The sequence below is a fragment of the Rhinoderma darwinii genome, chromosome 9 (genome assembly GCF_050947455.1).
Source record: "Rhinoderma darwinii isolate aRhiDar2 chromosome 9, aRhiDar2.hap1, whole genome shotgun sequence".
Classification (NCBI taxonomy): Eukaryota; Metazoa; Chordata; class Amphibia; order Anura; family Rhinodermatidae; genus Rhinoderma; species Rhinoderma darwinii.
In genome coordinates, this window is record NC_134695.1 from 40,596,925 (window position 1) to 40,623,268 (window position 26,344).

General features: G+C 36.1%; 1 protein-coding gene across 1 annotated transcript in view; it reads right to left on the bottom strand.

Annotated features, from left to right (window-relative positions):
* TOX3 (TOX high mobility group box family member 3) overlaps positions 1 to 26,344 on the bottom strand; it is a 98,711-nt gene that overhangs the window by 10,517 nt on the left and 61,850 nt on the right. Inside the window, exons 2-4 of the mRNA XM_075836928.1 lie at positions 25,480 to 25,545; positions 22,274 to 22,303; positions 17,326 to 17,577 (exon numbers count right to left, since the gene is read on the bottom strand). Of these exons, the coding sequence (XP_075693043.1) occupies positions 17,326 to 17,577; positions 22,274 to 22,303; positions 25,480 to 25,545 (348 nt within the window). The remainder of the gene's footprint in view (positions 1 to 17,325; positions 17,578 to 22,273; positions 22,304 to 25,479; positions 25,546 to 26,344) is intronic.

Consider the following 26,344-nt stretch of genomic DNA (forward strand, 5'->3'; position numbering starts at 1 on the left):
TGTTATTATTATTTATTCAAATTACTATCAAAAATTTTTTTTAAATGTTCATCTTGACACGTTCCCAAACCATCAAAAACATTTGTTATCATGTATTTCCAATTCCTGTACAAAATACATTTCATAATGTGGAACAATTTTGGAGGGGTTAAGACCCTGTTTATGATAAGCAATAGTGGCGACAAAATGTATGAAATCAAGTAAGGACTGTCTAATTTTACACTTCCATTACAGTATATTAAAACTGAAAACATTCAAGGACAAAGCTGCAGCAAAACATTTTTCGAACTAGAAAATACACAATAAAATTTTTTAAAGGGTCAACTACTTTGTGTATTTAAATAACATATATATATTTTTAAATAATAATAGCGGGGGTTTTTTAAGGCCATCACAGAAGAGTTTTTTCATGCAGTGATTGTGTGTAGTGGCATGTCAATGAAAAATACTTAATGAAAAATGGAATGTTGGCAAAGAAGAACTCCATGCACAAGATGTAATCAGTCAGTACTCTCCTTTCATTAGTATATTTGTTTTTACCTCCGGCAGTTAAAGAGTAACTACAGATACCTGTGCAATGCAAGCTGTTTCTATATGACAGAGCACTGAAAGGTGAAAAAGTAGGTGCTATCTTTTCTGCAGCTGGGGAAGCAACTTTAACGTAAACTCACAATACAGATAAGCATATTGGTAGTCATTGACCTAACAAGCTAGAAAGATTTCTAAGTCAGTGCATGTGAGGCTTTATTAAAAGAGGGAATTATTTTATAGTTTTTAGGACTTCAGATAAAATTTGTATTAAATTAGGCCTCATATGCACAAGTATTTGTTCCCACACCCCAGTGTATGTATGTATATATGTATGTATGTATATATGTATGAACAAACAAACAGAATGTAGGAGCTGCACCGTAGCATGCAATGAGGATGCTATCCTCAGGGGAAACTTGACGTGAGACCCCAAATACGTACAACCACAATCCAAAGAAAGAGAGGCAGCACTCCAGTGTTATAAAAATCCCAAATTTGTATTCACCCAACATATAGGCAACGTTTCACCTTCCCATTGAAGGAATTTTCAAGCTCGAAAGGCTTGAAAATGCCTTCAATGGGAAGGTGAAACGTTGCCTATATGTTGGGTGAATAAAAATGTTGGATTTTTATAACACTGGAGTGCTGCCTCTCTTTCTCTGGAATGTGGTTGTATGTATATATGTACGTATGTATGTGTATACATATATTTTCCTAAAGAACGTCGTGTCTTGATGAAACATATTGGACGTTTTTAAATACATCCAGTGGTTCTGTGCTACTAATTAATTGGATTGTGATCTGCAGACGCTTCCCAAGTGTAAACATTTACATTACAGCCAATGCTACTCAAAATGCAATTCCTACTGATATATTGTAGTGATTGATAGGAATTATATGTGCAGGGAGTTTTTCACAGAACCTTGCGTGGGTTATTAATGTTTGAGGCTTAAGTGCTTTACAATAAAAGCTACATTTTAAAGTGTGTTGAATAATAATATAATATAAAATCGGGATATTTTCTCTAGTGAAGCAGGTAGAAGGGTATTTGTTGTCACATTTGGCAATGTGTAGTGAAATGTACAGTATATATTTTGACCCACCGACTACTGGGGTCATTTTTTTTTTTTTTGCTTTTGTTAAACCACTATTGCTCTCCTGTGTACTGAACTCTAAATACGACTGACCACGACTGATCTTCAACTCCTGTGTACCGAACTCTGCATACATCTGACCACGGCTTATCCCTGTCTCGTTGTACTCAGTCACCTGCAGCCCAGCTATCATTTGGGTCCTGCAATGTGGGAATCCCCTTGCAGCAAAGTCCATACCCCCTAGCAGCGAGTGTAAGGAATTCCTTAGATTCCATACCCCAGGTTAGCCTGCGCCAACCCAATTATGGCTTTCCCTCATTTCCACTTGCTGCATTACAACTCCTTACGGTGATATGACCTCTGCATTACCATTGACTATTATTGTGAACTGTGTTGTAACCTCGCCTATTGGATTCCAGACTCGAGAATCAGCATCATTACAGGAGCATCACTGCTCAGGGAAAGTCTGTGAAGGAGCTTCTAAGAATCGGCAGTTGGACCCCAAGTGATGGAACATACTATCAATATGCCATCAACTACTTTGGTCAGAAAAGCACTTTAACTTAAGAATGTTAAGCTGAGTTATACAAGTATGGCCAAACTGAATTTGTCATTATACTCTCTTTGTGTATCATGATAATTTTCCTAGGAAAAAAACACAACATAAAACAAAATCGTATTTAAACATGCTGCTCATGGTCGCATGTAGTCCACTTTTAAATTTTCAGATTTTGATAAAATGTTTGCCCTCTACTAGCAACTGCTCTAAAAACATTTAAAATAGGTTAGTAAAATAGCCAAGTGTTCCATATTAGCTGTTTATAGTATTAAAATCATCACTATTTTTTCATTTCAAACCGTTGAGAATTTTGTTGTTTTTTTTTCATTGCATGAGATGTCTTTTATATAACGCCTAAAAATTCTAGAACATGACATGAAAGAGGCAGATAACAATGTATTGTCTCAAAAAAAAAGGACCGACCTTAATGAGCATACAAACATTTTTAACCACGCTTTGATTTACATGCTTAACTATAAGTAGAATTAGAGCAAGGACTGAGAAATCAGATCCGGCATGTGTTAATTTACTTGGCTCAACTAAATTTAAAAGTCAAAGCCATAAATTGACTTGATGTAAAATAAAATGTCACTTGTATAAGAACTTAACAGGCGGTAATAAAATGGGCATTTTCCCAACATGCTCTGTAATGACTGCTGAGAGAATGGCTTCAACTGTTTTTCACTTTTCCTATCTGCTGTGCTCTTGTACAGATTTTTATAGAGTTCATCAAAAATAGTATTTTTATAATATATAGTATAAAGCAGGGATCTATTTCAGTTGCAAACATATTTAGGAATACTCCGGGGGAAAGTCTGTCAATCAAAACAGTGTGAAGGATTGTATAAAAACTTACTTCTTTATCATGTTCAACCAACCATACATGGTTGATGAGTGGTGGCCGTCTCTTACATTTGTAACTGAATAATGGTTATACTTTATTGGGCTAGGTATATATTTTATCATTTACATTTCTGGTTATAACACACTGACTTGACCATAGAAAAGAAAATCGTTAATTGGCCGTTCATGACCAAAGAGCAGAATTCACTATAAAGATGTTTAATGGTCTAGTTTACAACAGTTACAGGGCACCCCCAATAATATAGACATGTTTTCTATCTGGACTACTTGCAGTCCATGATTTCAATGTATTTAGCTCAACGGGACCTCATCCGATTGTTAACCATTATCAACCATTCATTTGCCTCATGGTTTGTATTGTCCCACCCAGTCTTGCATGTGCCCTATAAAACTATTTTGACTTCTACCATGATTTTGACTTCTACCATGACTTACTCGGGTCAACAATGGACATCCTCTTAATCTAGAGTAATTTTACACCATGAGCACAATAAACGTACATTAAGACTAGTAAATGCATCATTCAGAAGCTATCCAGGTACTAGGTATTCCTTAAAAAGATAGCTTCAAGAGGTTGTTTCATAAAGACTACACCTTTTTAAAAATAAGAAAAGCTGGCATGGCGATCAGCTGATGGCAACAGGTCTGGCTTCTCTCACGCCCTGGTCATTGGCTATCACTGGGGGAAGCTGCGGCCAGCCACACATTCTCCCTACGGCGACAACTACAGGAGAAATGCAGCATTACATGCTGCCCATTCAAATAACGGGCCTAGTCTCCCAGAGCAGGTCTCTGTTCTGGCACATAGACGCCCCTCTATGGTGTCCATATGGCTTAAAGGTACGGTGCCTTATGAAACAACCCCTTTGTTACACTCAGTCAAATTGACTATGTTTTTGCTAATTTAACCCCTACCAAATCCAAAACATAATATGGTACCTGGTGACTATTAAAAATATAAGCGCTAGGAATAACAGGATTAACCACATGTAATATTTCACGCAACAAATGATGATCAGTCAGGCTTATTCATATTTTACTATAATCTCTTATTACTTTTATTATTGCGTATGTTAAATATTGCTCCTTATTTCTCTGATGTAAAATAAAACTAATACTTTCATTACACAGGCATTTGGAGATTGTATAACCATATTGTGCATGTTGATCTGCAGAACATCATTTATGCCTTAAATTCCATTATAAACAATTTCCTTTCTCCCTCTCCTTTGCCTTTGTTCTTATTCTGTTTCATAGCTATTTAGCACCACTGCTGTAAATCTTTGAAGGTGTGTAATTGTATTGCATGTAATTTCCACATCTATCAATCTCAGCTTGAAATAACAAAAACCTTTGACTGCTCGCTGATGATAATCCAAATCTTCTTCTGAAAGAAAGAAAGCCACAAACAAAAAAGAGGCAACCTCACATAAGATGAATGATTATGGCCTTCAAAAATCTAGTTGTACTATGGCTGTTAACCATAGTAATAAACATCTTCATAAAAATAATAAGTGCTTGTTTTAATAGAATGTTCCACGCATTAAACACATTAATGACCCATGAAATAACTGTTTTATCTGCAACACATTAGGCAACATTGCCCCAACACTGTATTAATTGAAAATGTGCTCATGTTAGCTAAATATAAGGTCATAAAGAGTGGAGACAGAAATATAAGTAAAAAAAAAAAAGCTTCAAATACTATCCAAAAGGAGGATATCAGAAAGATCAAAATCTTTATATTGGTCTATTTTCAATCAGCAGATATCTGAATGCAAAGAATAAAAATAACCATATTAAATGGTTAATGGTTTAGCACCATTTTTTACTTTTTTTAAAAATGTTTTAAAAAATTTGATGGAATGGTAAAAACAAGGAGGTTCATGAAAAACTGAACCTTAAAACAGTCATTATACAAATAACCCTTCTAGAGATATATAATAACACCGAACATTTCATCTAAACAAAATATTATTATAGAAATAGGAACATTTAGATTTTTGGGGAAATGCAAGGAAATTAAATTAGACAGTAGTTCCATACATTTGTATAGACCCCAATTTTGGACGAACCATTGATTTTAAAGGAGCTATGTTGTACATAATTAGGCACCATTGAAATGAATGGCATTTCTTATATGTCTAAAATTGGATTCATAGACACATCCAAAAAGTGGCAAAATGGTTTTGAGCACATTACAAAAAGCTGCGGTCCCATAATTCAGGCCATAGTCAAGGGTGTACATACCGTAGAAACAGCTCATGTGGCTGCTATGGTGCCCATGATGAGAATGGAAACAGTCCTATTTGGTCCTATACCTTTGCTATTAGGTGGGGGGATCTGTGGGGGACTCCCAACTCAAGAGGAACTATATTGTTTGCAAACAAGGAAGCAGGGAATTGACCGAAGAGTCATGGTAAAAAAGTAGAGGTTGAGAAACAAAGACGATGCCCTTCTGTTCTAGGTGGCAAAACCAGCAACATAATGTGGGTCCAATTTGATGTTTTCTATTGGGCACCCTCTCTTTTGTGCAGACCACTGGTCACCGACCCCCTCATGTTATCTTCTTGTATATAGATGTACTTCTTTCAAATAATAGTCTTATATGATAAACTATGAATACTACATTTTAAAGTCTAAGACAACTCAGCAAATGTAAATTTTAATAACTTAATCCATGTCATGAGTGGTTCCCCGATGAGGAACATAAGAGGTTTTATTTGCTACTATTTATATTCAGTTCACACTTTTTGTTATTAACAAGCATGTATCATGGATTTAACAAAGGAAAATATCAGAGTAATCTGTCACACAAAATCACCCATTTCATAAAATGACAGAATTATTTTGCTCGTCTCCATGTGTGAAGATTCCTTTGGTGGAGTCAGAATCTGTGAAAGTGAGGCAGAGGGCTAATTACTTTAATGAGACATTAAAATCCAGCCATGATTAGGATGTGCTAATGACAGTCTTTCGTTTTACTCAACCTGAATAGATAATTGTAATATCTGAACATTGGACTTTAACCCTTGAACATGCTGTTTACTAATATACATGGAGTAGGTGCATATGGTAACAGCTGCTTTTTATTAGATAGTTGTGGAATGTACTAGTGCGGTCGTATCTAAGGAATTTCATTCATATATATGTATCATTTTAGGCTTGGAAAAAATATATTTTTGGGACCTGTTATTATTATTATTTTATTACCTATTATTTGGTTCTACGTAGGTGAAATCAAAAACTGAGGGCGCAAGTGCATGAGCTAAATATTTTACTGCAGCTCAACTGAAAGGGACTGAGCTGCAATACTGGACAGAGCCCATTGGTAAAAGTGGTTCTGTTTTTGGAAAAAAAAAAGCAGACCCTCTTTAGATACTATTCATTAGGTGCATGTTAAAATAAAATTATGCTTAAGGGAGAAGAGAAGATAAGCAACAAGGAGATTGATGGGCAGAATTGCAGGAATCATGAACACAACGATGAGAAGCCTGAAGACGCAAATAAAAGTGAGGACGTTATTAATATGGTCACCAGGAGTCAATAACAACTTAATCATATTGCTAGCAGCATCCTACCCAATGGCTTCCAGTAAAAGATTTTACTGTATAGTATCTCATACAAATTGAAGATCATTATTAATGATAAACTAGGTCCTGCCAAAATATCAGGACCCCGGGCTCTGTGTAATGTCTGTGCTAGTGAGATGAACACAGTGCTTCACCAGACTTCCTTCCTTTAAAGTAGTTCTAGATTTTAAATCAATATGGCTTCACTAAAAGGGCACTTAAAATCTTCTGAATCTGTAACACAGAATACTCTTTAAAACTTTAGGGAGATCCCTGTTGGGAAAAGGAGTGAGTGCAGAGAATATTGAGATACATCTCTCCCATATTGACAGGATATGTCTCCTTAAGGCCGTATCAATATAAACTTTCTCCTCGCCCCACACTCAAGATTATCATTAGTTAACCATATTTTAAGACAAAATATGTAACGAAAACATTGGGACAGAGTAACTATTCAAAACACGCCAAAATTCGGGCTGAAATGGAGCCAGAATTCTGGTACACATGTCGTGCGCGAAATGTATTCAATGTATTAGACACCCACTGTTTTCATCCTGCTCAACAAGGCGATGTGACTTAGATGTAAAGGAGGTGTGTTATAGTGGAAAGGGGTGCGGCTTAGATGCCCCACCATGCGCCAACATTTTGTTGCAAAAAACTTCCATCAACAAAATCAACAAGAAGGTGGTATAAGGAAAAAAAAAGTATCTAAAATATCTAGCAAGATGCGCTAAGTTTATCATACAGTGTCCATTAATGTGATAAACTTAGCGCATCTTCTGACTGCCTTGTCTACGTTTACGCTGTATAAATCCTGGACAGTATTAGTAAATCTGCCTCATTGTATATCCAGTATCCTTTAATCCATGATATCCAAGTAGCAAGGTGAGGATGAAGAGGACTATAAGGAACCAAACTACCCCATTATTCGAACAATTTGGAATCCAGCAAGACCTTAAAACAAAATGGTTTTACATCCCTTCCATCACATAGCCACATAATAAAAAATATAATCCTCATTCTGGGATAGCAGGCAGAGTAATGTAAATTGTTCCTTTTTGCAAAGTGGCGTCCACAACTACTGGTATATTGCACAGATGTAGCTATTTTTAATAAAAGTTTATAACCTTTTTTAAAGGGGTTGTCCAGAATTAAAATAAAATGTCTGTTTTTTTCCCCAAAAACAACGCCACTCTAGTCATGGGAAGTGTCCAGTATTGAAGCTCAGTCGCATTCATTAAAATGATGGTGAGCCGCAATACCAGAAACAACCCATTAGACAGAAGTGGTGCGGTTTCTGGAAAAAAACAAAAACGTATGCTTTTTACTAGTCCTAGACAACCCTTGAAGATGGTATTTAGCAAGAGCCGTTAGATAATAAGCAAGTATCTCTTTCAAAGTTTTATTATCAGTTTGAATGTTTCCATCAATGTTGATTTTTGTGACCGTTTCTCTACAATAAGTTTTTTGACTAATAAAATCTCTCCCATCCCAACAAAATCTGATTTCCTTCTCTTGTACAAATAATCAGTGTAAATATATTTACTGGGATTTAGACACATTGTTAGTGATTTGTCTTCTGGATACGAGGGAAAGCACACCGGTAACATTATAAATGTTTTCTCTCATTTAGTAAAACCTATTTAGCTTTTCAGAGCCGAAGATAAAAGGTTCCAATATAATATATTTGACTGGCTTTTTGTGTATATAGAGAGGAAAGAGAATTTCTAAATTCATCAAAGCTAACCTTCTCTAACATACAACAGACTAAGCAGAAGAGAATGTTAACAAGTTCAATTTCCATTCAATCACCAATGCTGTTCTGAGAAGTGTTTCATTGCAGGAAAGAAATAAAAATAATCTATATGGTAATTATAAGGACAAATTCCCAAGTAACTTTCAGCTACATGAAAGGTCAGTTCTATTCAAGATATTTTATCAGTGCCCTGCACATACTTTCTGTCCTGTCGTTTTAAATCTGGACAGTATTTTATTTTCCCATTTAGAGCTACCTGCAGAATTAAGTACTTAAGCCAAATAAGAAAAAAAAAGGGGAAAAAAAAAAGAAATGTTGAATTCTGGCATAGGCTATAATAGCACAGAGATAAATCGTTCAGCTGTTCACTTGCAAGCCTCTGGGGCTGCAGATTTTTCTTTCTCCTGGTGCACTCTGGGTATTCAAAACTTGTTCAACATGATTTCATTTCATTTCAGGCACTGCCTGAGAAAACTAAATTACCGAATCAATCATACAGAAGGTCAGAGTGAGACTTCATTACAAGTATTGCATGCTTGCATGAATATCTTTCATTTATGACTGACCCAATATGTCACAATAGCTGTCTTGTAAAAATAATCCACTTTTTGAAATTGATGTAGCACTGATGTCAATACTGCTCAGCAAGCTGGACAGATTATAGGGAGGTGTTGGAAAGGGGGGGGGGGTGGCGGTCTAGTCTAAAGGCAAAGATAGAGATATATGCAGCTTCTATCTTTTGGATTTCTAAAAACGTAAAATAGACAGATGAATGAGGTAGAGGTTTGTAGTGTTCATTAAATACATATTTCCATTACAATCGGCTATAGGTAAAAAGCCTTCTTAAGGTACACGTAAAAATTGTCATTCCAAAGAAAACACAAAGTGACCACACTATACACTATCGTAATCCCCACTTCGAAATGAATCCTAGTTGCTAAAATATATGTGTATGAGGTTATCAGGAGAACATTTCAATACTCATAAGTATCGGACTATTCTAAAGACCTGCAGGAATCTGTAGGTCTTTAACTACATTAACGCAGAATTCCATTCCCTTAGACTGGAGCTTAAAGTGAATGCTTCTCTTTTGACATGTCAGTTTTAGATCCAATATTCTGAGCGGATTCATTTATTAATATATCTCTATAGCAGTTGTAGTGCACTTTTTTTCTGGGACAGTGCTCCATATCCAGGGCTGCCCTCTCTCCCCCATGTTATATGCAATTACTATGGAGCCATTGGCTGCTCGCATCTGTGATGCTCAGTCTTTCCAGGGGTCCATATGTGGTTCCCTACAGGACCATATCAGTCAATATGCATTTACAGGTTACAGAGATTTCATTACCAGCTGTCCTACATATCATTGATGACAATAGTCTTTATTCTGGTTTGAAGGTAAACTGGCATAAGTCATGTATTTTACCCTTGGACTCTACAGCCACCTCTAGATAGATTTCCCAGCTCCCCTTAAAATGGGTCACCCAATTTGCTTACTGTACGTGTAAGCAAATTGGGAGTGTAGTGGAGCGGCCTTACCTGACCTGGCCTTAAATTATACTATTTGGCCTCTCCATTGTCCCATTTCTGTCGGTTGGGAAGGGAGGATAGGCTCAGAGCATTACAGTCCATAATTTCACTCCCGTTACATGTCTTGTTCCAGGTGTTTAATGACTCTCATCTGGCTCCCCTATTTTCAATCTTTAGGCAAGCCCTCCTTATCTGGAGGGCCATCCATAACGTGTTTCGAGCGGCAGCATACTATACCCTTACCAACCTGTGGCAAAATTAGGGCATGGACGAATTGTGGAGCCTTGATTGTGCCTCATTATGTTTCTAGGGGTTGTACAATTTACCCTTTAGTACAACCCCTAGAAACAACTGAAAAATAAGATGATACTCCATTTGTATGCTAAATTTCCTCTATGATAATTACGGTTGCGAAATAAACAATTTTTTAAACTATAGATGGATCTCAAATCATCAATATGATAAGAAAACTATTGAAGTTATTTTCATAGATCTCTTTCATTCATTTTTATTAATTTATACAGATTTTTTAAGATAAAGAATACAAACACATATATATATATATATGTGTATATATATATATATATATATATATATTTTTTTTTTTATTTTTTTATTTTTTTATTTTTTTTAAACCCTATTCATAAAGGATTCTTTTTAACTGTTAGTTATCCCCCGATTATAATATTTGGAAGTCAATTAAGTTTTTAAATATAATGCAGACACTGTTTTATCTAATATTTTTATGTAACTGTTTGTAATTACTTGTATGATTATGTGTATTGTTCCATACGTATGTTTAACAGATTTTGACTTGTATACCTGACCCGGTAGTTCTTACCTCAAACTGACCTTTAATTCGGTTATTTAACCGACACCCCACCCATCTACTCATTTATATGCTACCTGAGGAAGACACCGGTCCGGTTTCGAAACAGTCCGCTGTTAAACAGTCTACTGTTGTGTTATATTTATATACCTGCACCAATAAATCCTTTTTATTACTGATCTCATCTCTATCCTTGAGACATATGGATTATACCTTCTATGGATGATCACTCCGATCGGTAGCTCCTGGAAAGCACCCGTTTCTTTTTCTTTTATTCCTTGTTCAGTTATGGGAAGATACAAACAGGTGGCTATCCTCGCTTTGGCACTTGTTGTAACAGACAATCAGTGATGTTTTGAGCCATGTGATGCTTCTCGTTTAGTTGCTTATGTTGGCCTTACCAAATTTATACATCATACTCTACTGATTTGTTATGTACGTGCTTTATTGTACCTTAAGATTTTATTGTACTTCTCTATTTCTACAGTGGTTGACTACTGCATTCTGTCATTGTCGTGCTTGTCAATATCAACAAAATCAGACTAAACTGACTAATGTCCCTAATCCCCTACCGCCTTCTCTATTGGTCAGACTGTAGTGATGTCTAATAAGGGGCATCAGTAGAGTCTAAGGAGATGGCTCATACAATCATCTTTGCATTTCACATCTATGACCATGACTACTGCTGTACGCTGCTGTTAAACTTTTGTGTGACTTGTAATTAACTAAATTGTCTTAATAAAAATTTATTATTTGGCTTTTCAATTTTATGAAAAATTACCCTTTAAGTCATATAAATACATAAAAACTGTGACTACTGAAACCCTCTGTAAATAATAAAGGTACACTTTAATATTTATCGTATAAGTAATTTTTATTCAGAATTCAGAATATTAATTACATTTACTACCAAAGTAATATTTGAAATACATATTTTTAATTAAGCTTTGTATTATTACTATTATTATTATTATTATTATTAATATTACATATTGTTTTTTAATATTCCGAAGTATTTTGTTCCCACTTTCTATGACTTAATATTTTTGTTTGACTTGTGAAGTCATTTATTGTATTTCTATTATTATGCCTCTTTCTGTCCATCTATTTGAAACACCTAAAGCATTAAAATCATAATAGAGTTGTATCACGCAACATACAGCTACTCAGGAAATAAAAAATGTAGGTCTTTTGTAACACGCGATCATTTTACCAAAACCTATAGTTATTAAGATAACAAGCAACTTTGCTTTACTTTATGGATCTCAAGATGTCTATGAAGCAATAAGAGAAGTCACCGTTCATTTTTATCAGTCTTCCACTGGGAAATATATGAGGGTAGTGCAAAAATATTATTATTTATCTAGCCAGCACAAACCCTGAGGGAAGTATTGAGGAACTTTCACATAACCTATTTTTAACTGTACCTCTGGCAATTGTGAATTCAAGTTTATAGGTGAATATGTCAAGTAGACCACAGAACAAAAGAGGTACACTATTACTCATAAACCCATCAAGTCCATTTGTTTTCTTTATCACTTGAGGATCTTTTAATGTTTTTCCAAGTTAAACTCAAATAATTATATCCCTTTGGTTCATATTTGGTAAATATATATATATTTATTTTAACAATTTCTACTGCGTCATTAACCTCACTTCTCTCCCTAATCTATTTTATACTCCTCTCGTCATGTTCTGGATTATCAGAGAATTTGGGATTACTTTTTCGCAGAGTTAGAATTTTTTGGTATTTGAATTTATTGGGCTTCCAGAATGTTTTTGGAAATGTGTCGTATTTACATATTGTCACCGTAATGTTAAAAAAATTATACAGACAGCTAAATTAAACTACGCATCAGCCTACACTTGACAAGTCTATGATCTCAAACTCCATCACTTTAAATGAAGTTCAAGATTGTCTAACATTTGACAAATGATTGACAATCAATTGTCAACAATTTTAAAAATTCTGTGGAGCAATGGACTCCAGCTGTTGCGAAACTACAGCCTGTGGCTATCAGGGCATGCTACAAGTGTCACTCTGTATATTTAAAGTTTATGTCCACCTTTGACCAACATTTTTTATTTACATGTAGACTAAATTTTCATAAAAGTTTGAGCAAAAATGTATCTTGTACTGAACCCTAGTTGCAGCACATATGCCATGCCCAATCTCACTCACAGGCTGCTTAGCTCAAATCTCCCGGCATCTCTTACTGGCTCAATGTCTGCACAGACTTTGCTCTGTAGTGTAACAGAGAGTGTCATATTATTGGAGAAAAGCTAAGCTCCTAGGATTGTGCCTGTTGTTGACTGATTCCAATGGCACCTGACTATAAGGCCCCATGCACACGAACGTATTTTTTGCCTCCTGTAAATACTGGTGTAAATACGGGTCCTTTGTCACACGTATTCAACTCGTATTCCACCAGTATTAACAGACCCGTGCCCGTAAATACGGGTCCGGTGTCACCAGTATTCCACCCGTATTTACGGAACCGTTTTCTCTGCACTAATCGGCAGCCCCTTCTCTCGATCAGTGCTGGAAAGTGAGAAGGTTCAGCCCTTTCGGGCAGAGTTTCTGCAGCGATTGAAAGTAAAAGAAGTTCATACGTACTGTTGTCTTGGTGACGCGTCCCTCTTTTGACATCCAGTCCAACCTCCCTGCATGACGCGGCAGTCCATTTGACCGCTGCAGCCTGTGATTGGCCTGTGATTGGCTGCAGCGGTCACATGGGATGAAACATCATCACGGGAGGCCGGACTGGAGGAAGAAGCAGGTAAGTTAACTTTTAATACTATTAACTCCAGCGGTAGTCACTGTCCCAGGTGCTGAAAGAGTTACTGCCGATCACCCTGGACAGTGACTATCCCCTGACGTCGCCTAGCAATGCTCCCGTAATTACGGGTGCACACACGTAGCCATCCGCAATTACGGGAGCCCCATAGACTTCTATGGGCCTGCCCGTGCTGTTATTACAGCCTGAAATAGGAAATTTTCCATATTTTTCAACGGCACGGGCACCTTCCCGTACTCATACGGGAAGTTACCCATGGCCAATAGAAGTGAATGGGCCCGTAATTACGGGCCGTAATTATGGCTCGTAATTATGTGCGTTTTTACGTTCATGTGCATGAGGCCTAATACTGTCTTTAAGTTCATGTATTTTTAAAGTTATTAAACTTTTTACATAGATGGCATTGATTGATCTATCTATCTAATGCAAAAAAATAGGCAGTACTACGGTCTATTTTTTTTAACTTGTATTTCATAGGATAAAGCCTTTATGCTTAGACTTGCACCTACCTTTTCTCTTCTTATATGGTGCTGCCCTGGACTTTCTTTTGTTTTTTCTATCAATCTATCTATCTATTTATCTATTCTGTAAGAATGTGTTCAAAGGGGAACATAACCTTATGTATATGCTACTAATCGTAAAGTACCTTTAACACGGGCAAATGATTGGGCAAACAAGTGTTCATATGAATGTTCATTCCTGATCATTACCGTGTGTAAACAGGGCAGTGATTAGCCGATGACGAAGCAAACGCTCGCTTCTCAGCTGATGTGATCTTTTATGCAGCCGAAAAAATGGCTGCTAGTCGTTGCTCCTTGTGAATGAAGCTAACAAATGTCGTTCTGTAGATGGGCGCTCATTTTTTCGGCCTGTATCAGGCCGTATCAAAGCACCTTTAGATATTTCAATGGATTTACTTTAGACAGAATCCTTCTATGGGACACACACGTTTCCTGATGCCCTTTCCTATTATAGGTAAAACAATTTGCCCAATAACTAATTTAATGATTCATCGCTAGCCTATCGATAAATATTTGCCCTTCTAGTAAAAACAGATAGACATCTTATTAAGAGCTGTCAAAATATTGATTTGGGAGATTTTAATGAACTGTGTAACATACAGAAAGGCCAAGCAATCTAGATAATAAATTGGCAAATTAACGCAGGCAGGTGTAAATTAATTCACGGCTGCCTTTTGTTGTTGCCATGCTCCATATTCAGATGCAGGAGAAAGGTGAAGTGCTGGAATGATTACTTATGTACATTAGTTTGTATACAATAAAAAGGCTAAGCTGGTATTGATGCCTTTTGGTTCTGCTAGGTGGAGCAGAACAAAGTTTTCAAAAGGCATTTTGGAAAAGTGTTAAGGTGCCGAATCCAACATGTTTCTAATTTTACAGAAGGTGAAAAATGTCTGCTGGTTGTGATAATTGTGGTTGTAAAAAAGGTGAATAATACACAGAAAAATTAAAAATATCTCAAACTATATTTACTAATCGTTCAGAGTGTACGCCAGAAAATACATATGTATGCATAGGCCGGATGTATCCATAAACCTCTAAGGGCCCAAAGGATGCCAAAAGCATATCTTTTAGGCATCAGTCAGGCAGTTATATGCCAGTCTAAAAAATGTTTTTTAACATTAGTGCCTATGAACAACATATGCAGCTGTATAGTATTCAGTTGCATATGTCGGGGCTTTTCATTGTGCACATATTTTACGTCAGTATATTTTTCCCCTAAGGGATGAACTGAACATAAAGTCCAAATGACATGTGAACAGAGCCTTATATCATCGATTTAGATGTGAGTAATTTATTACTCACATCTAAGGGTCCTCGACCCCGGTCCGACATTGGCCATGTAAACGAGCGCCGATCAACATTGATCGGCGCTCGTTTGCCTCTTTCACAAGGAGCTATGTTTGGAGACGAGTGGTCGTTACTACAATCGCTCGTCCTCATACATTTCTATCATGTTGGCAGCACGTCTCCTTGTTTACACAGGGAGATGTGCTGATGACAACGATAATATTTCTTGCAGCCTAAACAATACAATCAGATAATGAGTAAGCGTTTGCTCGTTCATCGGCTGATCATTACCCTGTTTACACAGGGCAATGATCGGGAACGAGCGCTCTGTGAACGCTCGTTTGCCCAATAATTGGCCCGTGTAAAATCAGTGATAAGTAATTTATGCTATAAAATCTGTTCTAGCTAAAATGAGAATGTAATTTACATTTGATTTATTTGAGATATTTTGTTATTAAAGAGACTGTTTCATTACTGTCAATCTGCACAGTAATAAGGAGAAAACTGTCAATCTGCGTCGGGAGGGCGAGAGGCATCCATAGCTCATGAATATGCTGGACTCCTTCCTTACAGCGCGATGTGAGCGCTGCAATGAATAACGTGTGAGTTTTCCAAAAACTAGACCACAGGCAGACGAAAGGTTCACAACGCTGAAATCAGCACCTTTATCACTACTATATAATGCTCTCAGAGAGTAACATATTCCCTTTAAAAGTTAATTGAAAAAATAAATACAGCATATTTTTCTAATGATTTGCCTAGTAATAAACACTTCTAACCTGGGAGGTCTATCTCCTGTGGTCATTCTCACTCTCTGCTATGTAATGCACTTTGTATTATCCACCAAGTGGAGTGGGGGAAGGGAAGTAGAAGCGGTTACGATTCAATTCCACCCATTCACTGTTTGACTTTTACAAACTAAGTTGAATATTTAATACTACAACATCACTATTATCATACTTATGGACAAGTATATGGATCTAAAGAGTGGATGGATCTACTATATGGTCGTTCATTCACCTGAATGGGTGTTGTGTAACATTTCACCTGCCTCGGCCATGTTGTGTAAGTTTATCTATTCATACAGCTCAATGTCACTGCTTATAGTGATTGTACAATATATGCAGACCATTGATTCAAGGCCTTTTCTAACAGGTGCCACTTTGACGACTAGCAGCAGGCAACCCGGTTTATCACGGCCCTGACCTTGGCATTGCAATCATGTTGGCAACTTTTTCATAGCACTGCATTTTAACCACATTAGGCAACACAAAATATGTGTTTCAATGTAAGCAAATGGGTGATTATGGGCTATGATGACTGCACATTGTAAAAACCCTGATACTTATAAGATCCAAGAGGCAACACTCAACACAGTAAATTACAAATGGAATCCATGTAATAATATTACAAATCACACAAATTTTATCTCTTCTCTAAGATTTTACTTCACGCAGAAGAGTAAATAGATTGGTGGCTCTTGTTTTTAATTACTAATTTTACATCCAGACATTATTAGATCCTGTTGCTTTCTTGCAATGATTATAGTTATTATTCATTTCATTTCTTAGCTCTCTGCAGGAATTCAGACCCCTGAGGCTCCTTATGAAACTCAAAAGGAAAACTTCATTACTGCAGAGAATGCCCTAATGCTGGAATCTACTAATCTGCTATATATTGATGTTATTACATATAAAATAAGTCTTTAGAGTTTATGACCAATAAAGGGCAATATCTTAATAGAAGTAAAATGCATTACTATATTTTATCTTAATCGGTAATGTGTATTTTAAGGCATTTTCAACCATATGAATTAGGCAGAATTTTTACAAGACTGCCATACTATATTCTTTGCACATATTGAGTAACATTTTGCTTATTTTTTCCACCAACCAAAGGTGAAGATGAGATTTTTATAATTATTTTTTGGGTTAATGATTTTGCCTTTTTAACAATCATGTGCTTTTAATATAAAACTCACCATCGTCAACCCATTGGAGTGCAATCCTCCTCCATGGCCTACCGGATTGCGGGAAATCGTGATTGAAGGGAGGTCCAGGCTTTGAGGTGGAAACTGAGGTGCAAATTCATTCCCTTGGGCAGCCAAAGCTTCACCCATGACTTGAAATGGGAGCAGAACATCACTCATGCCAAGTGAAGGGTCAGTCTCTGGAGGCGGGGTGATGGGAGGAATTTCAAATTCTTCATCACCAAGACTTGGTGTGTGGAACGTCTATCAAACAACAAGCATATAGGTGTGATTAAGTCAGTGGTAACTTCAGACCTATTATCATAACTGTAAAATAAAAATAAACTATATATTTGGACTTGTAACCTAGTTTATATATATATATATATATATATATATATATACATACATACATACACTCACACATACACACTAATCTTCAGTATATATATCTTTTTTGATATTTTGTATGTACATGTAAAGTTACTAGTTATCTATTTCTACAAAATCACTGGTGTGAATACATATTTGTAAAAGATGACATCATCTATAGAAGGGATTGTCCGCATTGGAGAATCCCTACTTGTAAGGGTTTCTTAAAAATAGGCTGATCACAAAGCGCCCCCTGCTGAGATCCCCAGCAATCTGTGGGGAAACATGGCAGTAAAGGCCTTTTTACACGGGCCAAAGATTGTTCCCGATCATTGCCCAGTGTAAACAGGGCGACAATCAGCCGATGAATGAGCAAACGTTCATTCATCGGCTGATCATGTGGATTATGCAGCAGAAAATATTATCGTTGTCGGCAGCATATCTTCTTGTGTAAACAGGAAGATGTTCTGCCGACATAATGCAAATACATGGGGACGAGCGATCGTTGTATCGTTCGCTTATCCCCATACACTACCCTAACATAGTTCCATGTGAAAGGAGCAAACGAGCGCCGATCAACTTTAATATATTGCCGATTACATGGGGACAATCTTAAGCAAAGGAAAGGAATATAATAAATTCAGGGTTGACATATTCACACAATGTGTATAACTAAATATATACACAGCCTCATACCTAATTGCTATTATGTGGCCTTTTTACATGTAAGCCGTTCTCTTTCTAAAATAAATCTCTTTTCCCTACATTTTCAAAGCTCTGCAGAAACAGATCTTCCTGATCTAGGATTTAAGTGCAATTATCATAATGCTGTAATCGTGTACCAGTATTAACAGTTTTTTAATGTGCACTTAATTAACAACATCTGTCTTTGTTTGTTTCAGCAACAGATACATTAGGTCTAGTGCATATCAAATGGACTATTTATTGATACCTAACTGCAATAAAAAATAGCTCACATTACACAAAATACTCATGCACCATAAATTTAGACAAATGTATGCTCCATTCTGCCCAAACTCTACAGTTTACTATGATTTGTACAAGCCAGAGAATGTGGAATTTGTGAATTGTTGTCTACATTTCTATGGGAAAGGAATTCTGAATTCGGCATCCAGTGCTCTCAAGCAGAGGTGATAAGAGACCATGCTTTCAAGTAGCAGTGTCTAAACAGTGGAAATGTTATCATGAGGCACATACTGGTCTAGTTTCCTATGGGCATGTTTCATACTTGTAAATAGACTTTACTTTGTATTCTTTATTAAAGGCTGAGCTCTTATGACAGCCATTGTTTCGGTATACGCTACTTTTTATTAAACCATTAAGGCAATTGTATAATATATATATATATATATATATATATATATATGTTATAAATAAATGTGTTTAAATATATATACTTTTTATTATATACTAGTATATGTGTGTGTGTTTGTTTAGATGTGTATATATATATATATATATATATATATATCTACTTATACAGTATGTACATATAAAGTTACTGGTTATCTATTCCTATAAAGCAAAAATATTTTAAATAAATAAAATAAAATCACAAAAATTATAAAGATTAATTCAATAAAAAAATATAAAATGATAAATAAAGTACAGCATAATCTGTGAAGTACTTTCAGACTGATGAATATTTTTCAATTCCTGTCCGAAATTGCTGTAGAAATGGGACACTCTGAACTCACTAACACCAATGGGTGCAATGTGCCGATTTCTGATGTAGGGCAGTCCATAGGATAAATACAATTCTCATTACATGTCTGTTAACTATAAAAAAACATAATTATTCTAGCATGGTACTGTAAACACAATTTATATTACGTGAGACAGAGTTTTGCATGCCAGTTAATAAGGGGGGAATGCATTCTAGGGAATGATCTCATTAGCCGCAGTATATTGTCATCCTTCAAACTGTTAATGATGATAGAAATTAATAACCACATACTGTATAAAGAAAAAAAACAAAACAGAAAACTCTTTGCTTGCATATACAACCTGTCAGCTGTCATTAGAGGTCAGGAGTGATGAGCCCTGCAATTCTATAGGAAGATGCTCTTTGGATAGACTGTTGAAGCTCAAATAATCACTTTTGATGCTTCGCACAATTTATACTGGAGCCAGCGCAGTGGGGGTTTACATTTTTTTTCCTGTGTTTCTTAGACAAAAAACAGCGCCATTTTTCACACTACAGAAACTCCAACTTTCTCATCCACCGTAGATAGATTGGCCATGACCAGAAGCAATTGGCTAATGAACATAACCCAATGGCTGCATTTGCAGTTATTTGGCACTAATGTGGTCTTCTAACAGATGCAACAGTAATTTGTGACTCATTTGCTACACCATTACTGCTTAATGAAATCTAACATATCACATTAACAATACGGATAAACACTCATTCTTGTTATGTGACGTTTTAACTTGTTTTCATTATCACTGTAATTAAACCATTGAAATATTATTTCAATAAATATTTGCAGCGCATTAATATAACGTGTTTGTTTGACATACTAGAAAGTCTAATTGATGTGAAGGGGTTAAAATTTGTTACTAGACCGCAATTAATTAAATGTAAGATAAACATTGCTTTGATATATATATGTATGTATGTATGTATGTATGTGTGTATGTATGTATGTATGTATGTATGTATGTGTGTGTGTGTGTGTGTATATATACACATACATACACATACATACATACATACATACATACATACATACATACATACATATAATAGTTGTATAAAGACATAGGGTATGTTGGATCTAGTTAGTCTCAGCTGGGACCATGAATTGGATAAATGCCCAGCAACCTTTTGATCGTCATCGGCAGAAATGAATGTATATTAGTGCATAATATATAGTAGGGTACCCAAATCATTGTGGAAAAACTACTCATCTGCAACGGCATCTTTTTTTAATTATATTCTCGTGTAGTTGCAGTTATTTTTTGACTATCATAAAAATCAACCTATTACAGTGCTAGAGAGATAGGTGCAAAGATATACAGAGATGCAACTGCTACCTATCCCTTCAGATATGTTTAACAGGAGGCTAAATAAGATCTCAAATATGAATATATTCTAGGTTTTCATTGAGTAGGATTTCTCTGTTAAGATAGAGCTGCTACAATTATTAATGGGTTAGAAATAAAAATATAAACTGAGCTTAATATTATTAAAAATCAAAATATTATTATTATTTGAAAAAATGGCGACTTTTCAACTGTTACATTCACAAATTATTTCAACTTATAATAGATTTATGTGCATTTGTCTAAAATCTGAATCATATTGATCCATCCCCCAATGGTCCCTAAATCTGGTCCTAATTCTCAATAGGGGGTGTTGACAGCAGGAATTATTATTCATACTGTATGTTTGGATCATTTTTAGTAAAAATAATAATTAAAAGATATCCTAAAGTTAAATAAAAACTCAAATGAAAACTCATACTTCTTGTTATGCAAAGCCTGAGGGACAATGCGATACAAGAAACACCAAAGAGAAAATACCTGTGTCATGCCCCACCCCCCTCAGGCACTAGTTATAACATAGTGTATCAGCTATCAGATGTATATAAACATTTTTAGATAACTTCATCTGGATGCTATTGACCTACATAATACAATTGTCTACCATCTCAACTAAGGATCTTTCCATAAACATGCATGATCAGTTCATGGAAGTGGTGAGTTAGATTGAGGAGTATAGGCAGGTGCCGACTTATATTAAGTGAAAACTATAGACATTAGATGATTTTCCAACTGACCTGGACAATATGTTTAACTCCATGAGCTCCGTTAGATACCCTGAGATGATGGAGACCTTGAAAGATTTTTTTTATTAGCTATTTGTTATTACCTATACAAAAACAGCCATGTGCATGGAGCCTGAACGGCTCTGTACTGTGGAGGCGTAAACACACCATGTGCAGCTGTTTGGTGCCTCCATACGGCAACATATTATGTAGATATTTTCCCCTACTATGGCATCTGAGATAGGAACACTAAGGCTACATTCAGACGAGCGTAGCTAACCTCGGAAGTGAAAAACTACAGTTTTTCACGTCTGTGGTGTACCAATGTGGGGCGCGTTGTCACGGATCCCCATAGACTAGAGTCTATGGAGGCATGCGTGACACACAGTAAAATAGCACATGTCCTATTTTTTCACGGACCCTTCACACGCTCCGTTGAAAAAATAGTTGTGTGAACGGCCCCATTGAAGTACATGAGTCCATGTGACGGCCATTGTTTTAACGGCCGTCACACGGACTACATATACGCTCATCTGAATGACCCCTTAGGTACACTATGTACTCATAGAAGTCTATAGGTGCAGTATTACTACTATGTAGACTCAAAGTTTGTATGGAGCCATAATACTGTTCTGTGCATGAGTCCTGAGATTAATAAAGGGCAATTTTTCAGCAAAAATATATAAAAATCAGGGTATTAACTTTTTTTTAAATCTACTTTAATTTTGCATAGAAAGAAATTCCCAAACAAAAAGGACAACACAACAAAAAAAGATGTGAAACAAAGGGAGTACCTTAAAACATTCATCCGTCCACTGCTGTTTCTGCACAAAGAAAGAAAGTATTGATAAAGATTAAAAACACAATAAAATTGTATCTACCATAATCCTGCACACTGTAATAATCAGATTATAGTCAGACAAGGAAAAGTATGAAATGAAAATAACAAAATTCAACTTCTGTAACTCAAAAGGTAATCATTATAGGCACAAATAAGATCTATATAACGTCTCATCCTTATGATAGCGGTATATAGGACGTATTCAAATATTGATGCTTTTAAATAAAAAAGCTATATAAAAATACATTAAACAGGGTGTAGATGGTTGAAAGCCATCTGTACGGAAATGATGAAAACATTTGTTCCTTTTGATAAAAATGCAAATGTAGAGAGGTTGTTGTATCAACATATAACAGCCTATGTCTGCTACGGTGAATTATCACAGCTGGAATTAAATTGTCTCTTAACAGCTGCTAGCAGCGGACTTTTCATCAATGCTCGATTCAAATGTAGGAAGAAATTCTACAGAATGAAACATTATGTTATCCTTACAGATGGGGTTCTGTGTTCATTATCACAAATAAATGCCAGGCCCCATGCCAAACATTATTCGATTATCTAAGCAAGTCTTGATGGTCATGGAAAAGATGGAACGAGTGACTGGAATGCTAATTTTGAAACCGTCCTATTGATCAGCACATCTACTGTACTTTGCTCAATTGTTTTGGTGGGGACATTACCACGGTCGAAGAGAAGGGATTAAAATGGCTTCTCCGTAAACTTTCCCATGTATGATAATTATACAGAAATTATGCAGCATCTGTCAGATTGGGTCAAGGGGGCATTTAATTGCCACCATGATTCAGATCAATTTCCACCAAAATTTTCTAAAAATATTAAGAAAACCTCTCCTTTTAAGATTGAAACACACATTGGGGCCTCTAGAATATAGGGGGTGCTGTGTGTATAGGTAATATATAGTAAAAGTCCTCGTCTAATGTTATACTTATACATATGGTAGATAGGGGGAGAATAGATGTATTTTTTATATTATGGTCCAGTTATTGACTCGTTATTTTATGGAAGGGGGGTCCTATGATGACTGTAGTAATGTCACCATTTCCCAGTTGGCACAAAGCCATACCCCTGAGGTTATGTGATGTCCCAAAAACATTGGAAATACCTCGTCTTCCCCTTAACAAGAACTTGGTTATTCTGTTTTTGTATGTAGGTATCAGAAGGTTAATAAAGTCACCTTCTATTCCTTGAGTCTTGGAGTGTCATAAGCCCTCCATAATGTTTCGATTCAACCACTACTTTATAAGGGAAGTGCATAAACTATATTTCCCTAATTTAGAGTTGTTATTATTATCAGAACCTCTTTTTCTATGATAAGATGACTTCTGATGTTATAGCAAGCAGGTTTCCCCAATAGCTTCCCTGTCAGTCCACCAGCAAAACCTACACAAAACATCTCTACATTTGTTTTTGTTTGCTCAGTGCAAAATTACTGCAACATACTAAAGCGCCTATCCCTGCCAACAATGTACATAAAAAAAGGTACATTGAGTAGAGTAATAGACATGAGACAGTAGCAGTTTAAAGGCCCTATTACACCGGCCAACTTTGGCCGGTGCAGCGAGCGCCGTTCAATGAGATATCTCGTTGATTCGCACTTGGTTGCTCCAGTCACAAGGAGCTTTGGATGGCGCTCGTCCTCATACATTATCATGTCAGCAGCGCGTTTCCCTGTTTACACAGGGAGATATGCTGCCGACAACGATAATATTTTACTTTTTTAAAACGATACGATCAGCAGATGAATGAGCGTTTGGTCGTTTATCTGCTGATCACTGTCCTGTTTACACAGGGCAATTATCGGCAATGAGCGTTCTATGAACATTTGTCTCTCCGATAATTGCCCAGTGTAATTCCCCCTTACTACTCTTATTTCTGATCTATTGATCCCAGAGACCGCAGTTGCTGGAAGGGGCACTGTTAGCCTATTGTCCATAGATGTGTGATATCATAATGTAGATGAGAAGTAAACATTGTCCATGGTAAGGAACAGAAGTTCCCCTGATCAGTGCATGGGGTATGATTCATTACATCAAAAAGTTAAGGGTTTTCTTCTATGGAAAACCCTCATACTTCATTGGGGCATATGGATTCATTGTAGGGGATTGCCTACCTTAGGCCACCTGCTCTATTAAGCAATGCAGAGAGCTGCTGCAAATACAGTTTTTCCTGTTACCCACTGTTTTCAATGGACACAATGTATTGCTTAAGGTGGCTGTTATACCCCTACAATAACTGGGGGTCTCCGCAGTTTATCAGTGCGGGACCTTAACAACCCCTACAATGTAAAAAGATGTTCTCAGTAAAATTATGTTTCTATTATTTATATATATATATACATATATATATATATATATATATATATATAGCAACAAAAGAAAACAGCAGCACTCACTAGAGAAGAAGCACAGGTGCCAAGCAGGCCATCCAGATCCAAGGACTAGGTAGTATATAAAAGTAGAGATCTTGCAGCACTCAAAGTGGTGAAAATAAAGTGGTTTATTCAGCCAACAAACAGCGACGTTTCTGTCCAACAATAGGACCTTTATCAAGCATGCTTGATAAAGGTCCTATTGTTGGACAGAATCGTCGCTGTTTGTTGGCTGAATAAACCACTTTATTTTCACCACTTTGAGTTCTGCAAGATCTCTACTTTTATATATATATATATATATATATATATATATATATATATATATACACACACACACATACATACACACACATATATATATATACATACACCCACAATATTATACATACACTTTTTTTTAAAATGGAAAACCTTATTCTGTAAACAAATAACACCGGCCTCAAATTCAAGAAACTGCGGATATCTTGGAGTTTTCTTTATAAATCCATAGGTCTCTAATTGCCAGAATTGTCCCTTTGCATGTACATTGCTTGATTTCCCATTAGGCAAGTGCCTTCTGCATTGGCATGCTACGGGAGTAACCGCCTTATGGCCAGCTAAATTGAGTGGTAATGTAGTACTGTCAGGTTATTTTCTTTCTCATTAAAGTCTTTATTTTGTGCTCCATGAAACACATTCAGATGCAGAGTTTCAATCTTATTTATCCCCTGTCTGCTAAATTATCTAAGCAAACAGATGTATATGAGAAGAGATAAAAGTACACCTACCTCATTTGCAGCAAGAAATGCATTATTGGCTTCTGCCATATTCATGTAGTTGTTATTATTTCCAAACTGAAAAAGAATAAGGAAAAGAAGATTGGTTTGCTTAGCAAATCTAGAGTTTGATATATTTCAGCTCGTAATGATCCAAACAAGCAATAACAAACATTTCTATTCATCCGTCATATCTTGGAAGATAGATGTTGTTTCCCGGAAAATCCAAATTTGAAAGCATGCAGGCAGCAAGTCGTCCTGTATTAGAAATTTAATTACCATGCACCACTTCAAGAAAATAATATTTTATGCATAAAATACAGTAGCTCAGAGTATATATATATATATATATAATAAAATAGCCAATCATTGCTCCTTATGAAAAGAGCAAATGAGCGCCGATCAACAAGTGGTCTCGTTCATCGGCACTCGTTTTCACGGCCCATATCGGGCCGTGTAATAGGCACTTTAGACATAAGATTTTCAGCAGATTTTGTCTAATAATGCTTACAAAAGTTTCATGTCTGATATGTAAAAATGCGGACAAATGGAAACTGCAGTACCAATAAGTTCTAAGACCACAGGTAAAAAAAAAAGGACACAGGATTGGTTCACACATCTCAAAGATTACTCCTACCAATGCATTTTATTTTTTAGTACAGATACTGTATTTAAGTAAAACTGAGGTACAGTACAGCCCCATAGAATTGTATGGGTGAATAATGGTTCTTGGAGGTTGCAGTAAGCCATAAAAAGGTTGTGTGCATGAGGTCAAACCTAAAATACAAAACAGAAATGTGAAACATTGGAAGGAAATTATCTATATGTCCATCATTTCATATAACTAAACCCTCGTTTACATTATAATAATATTCCG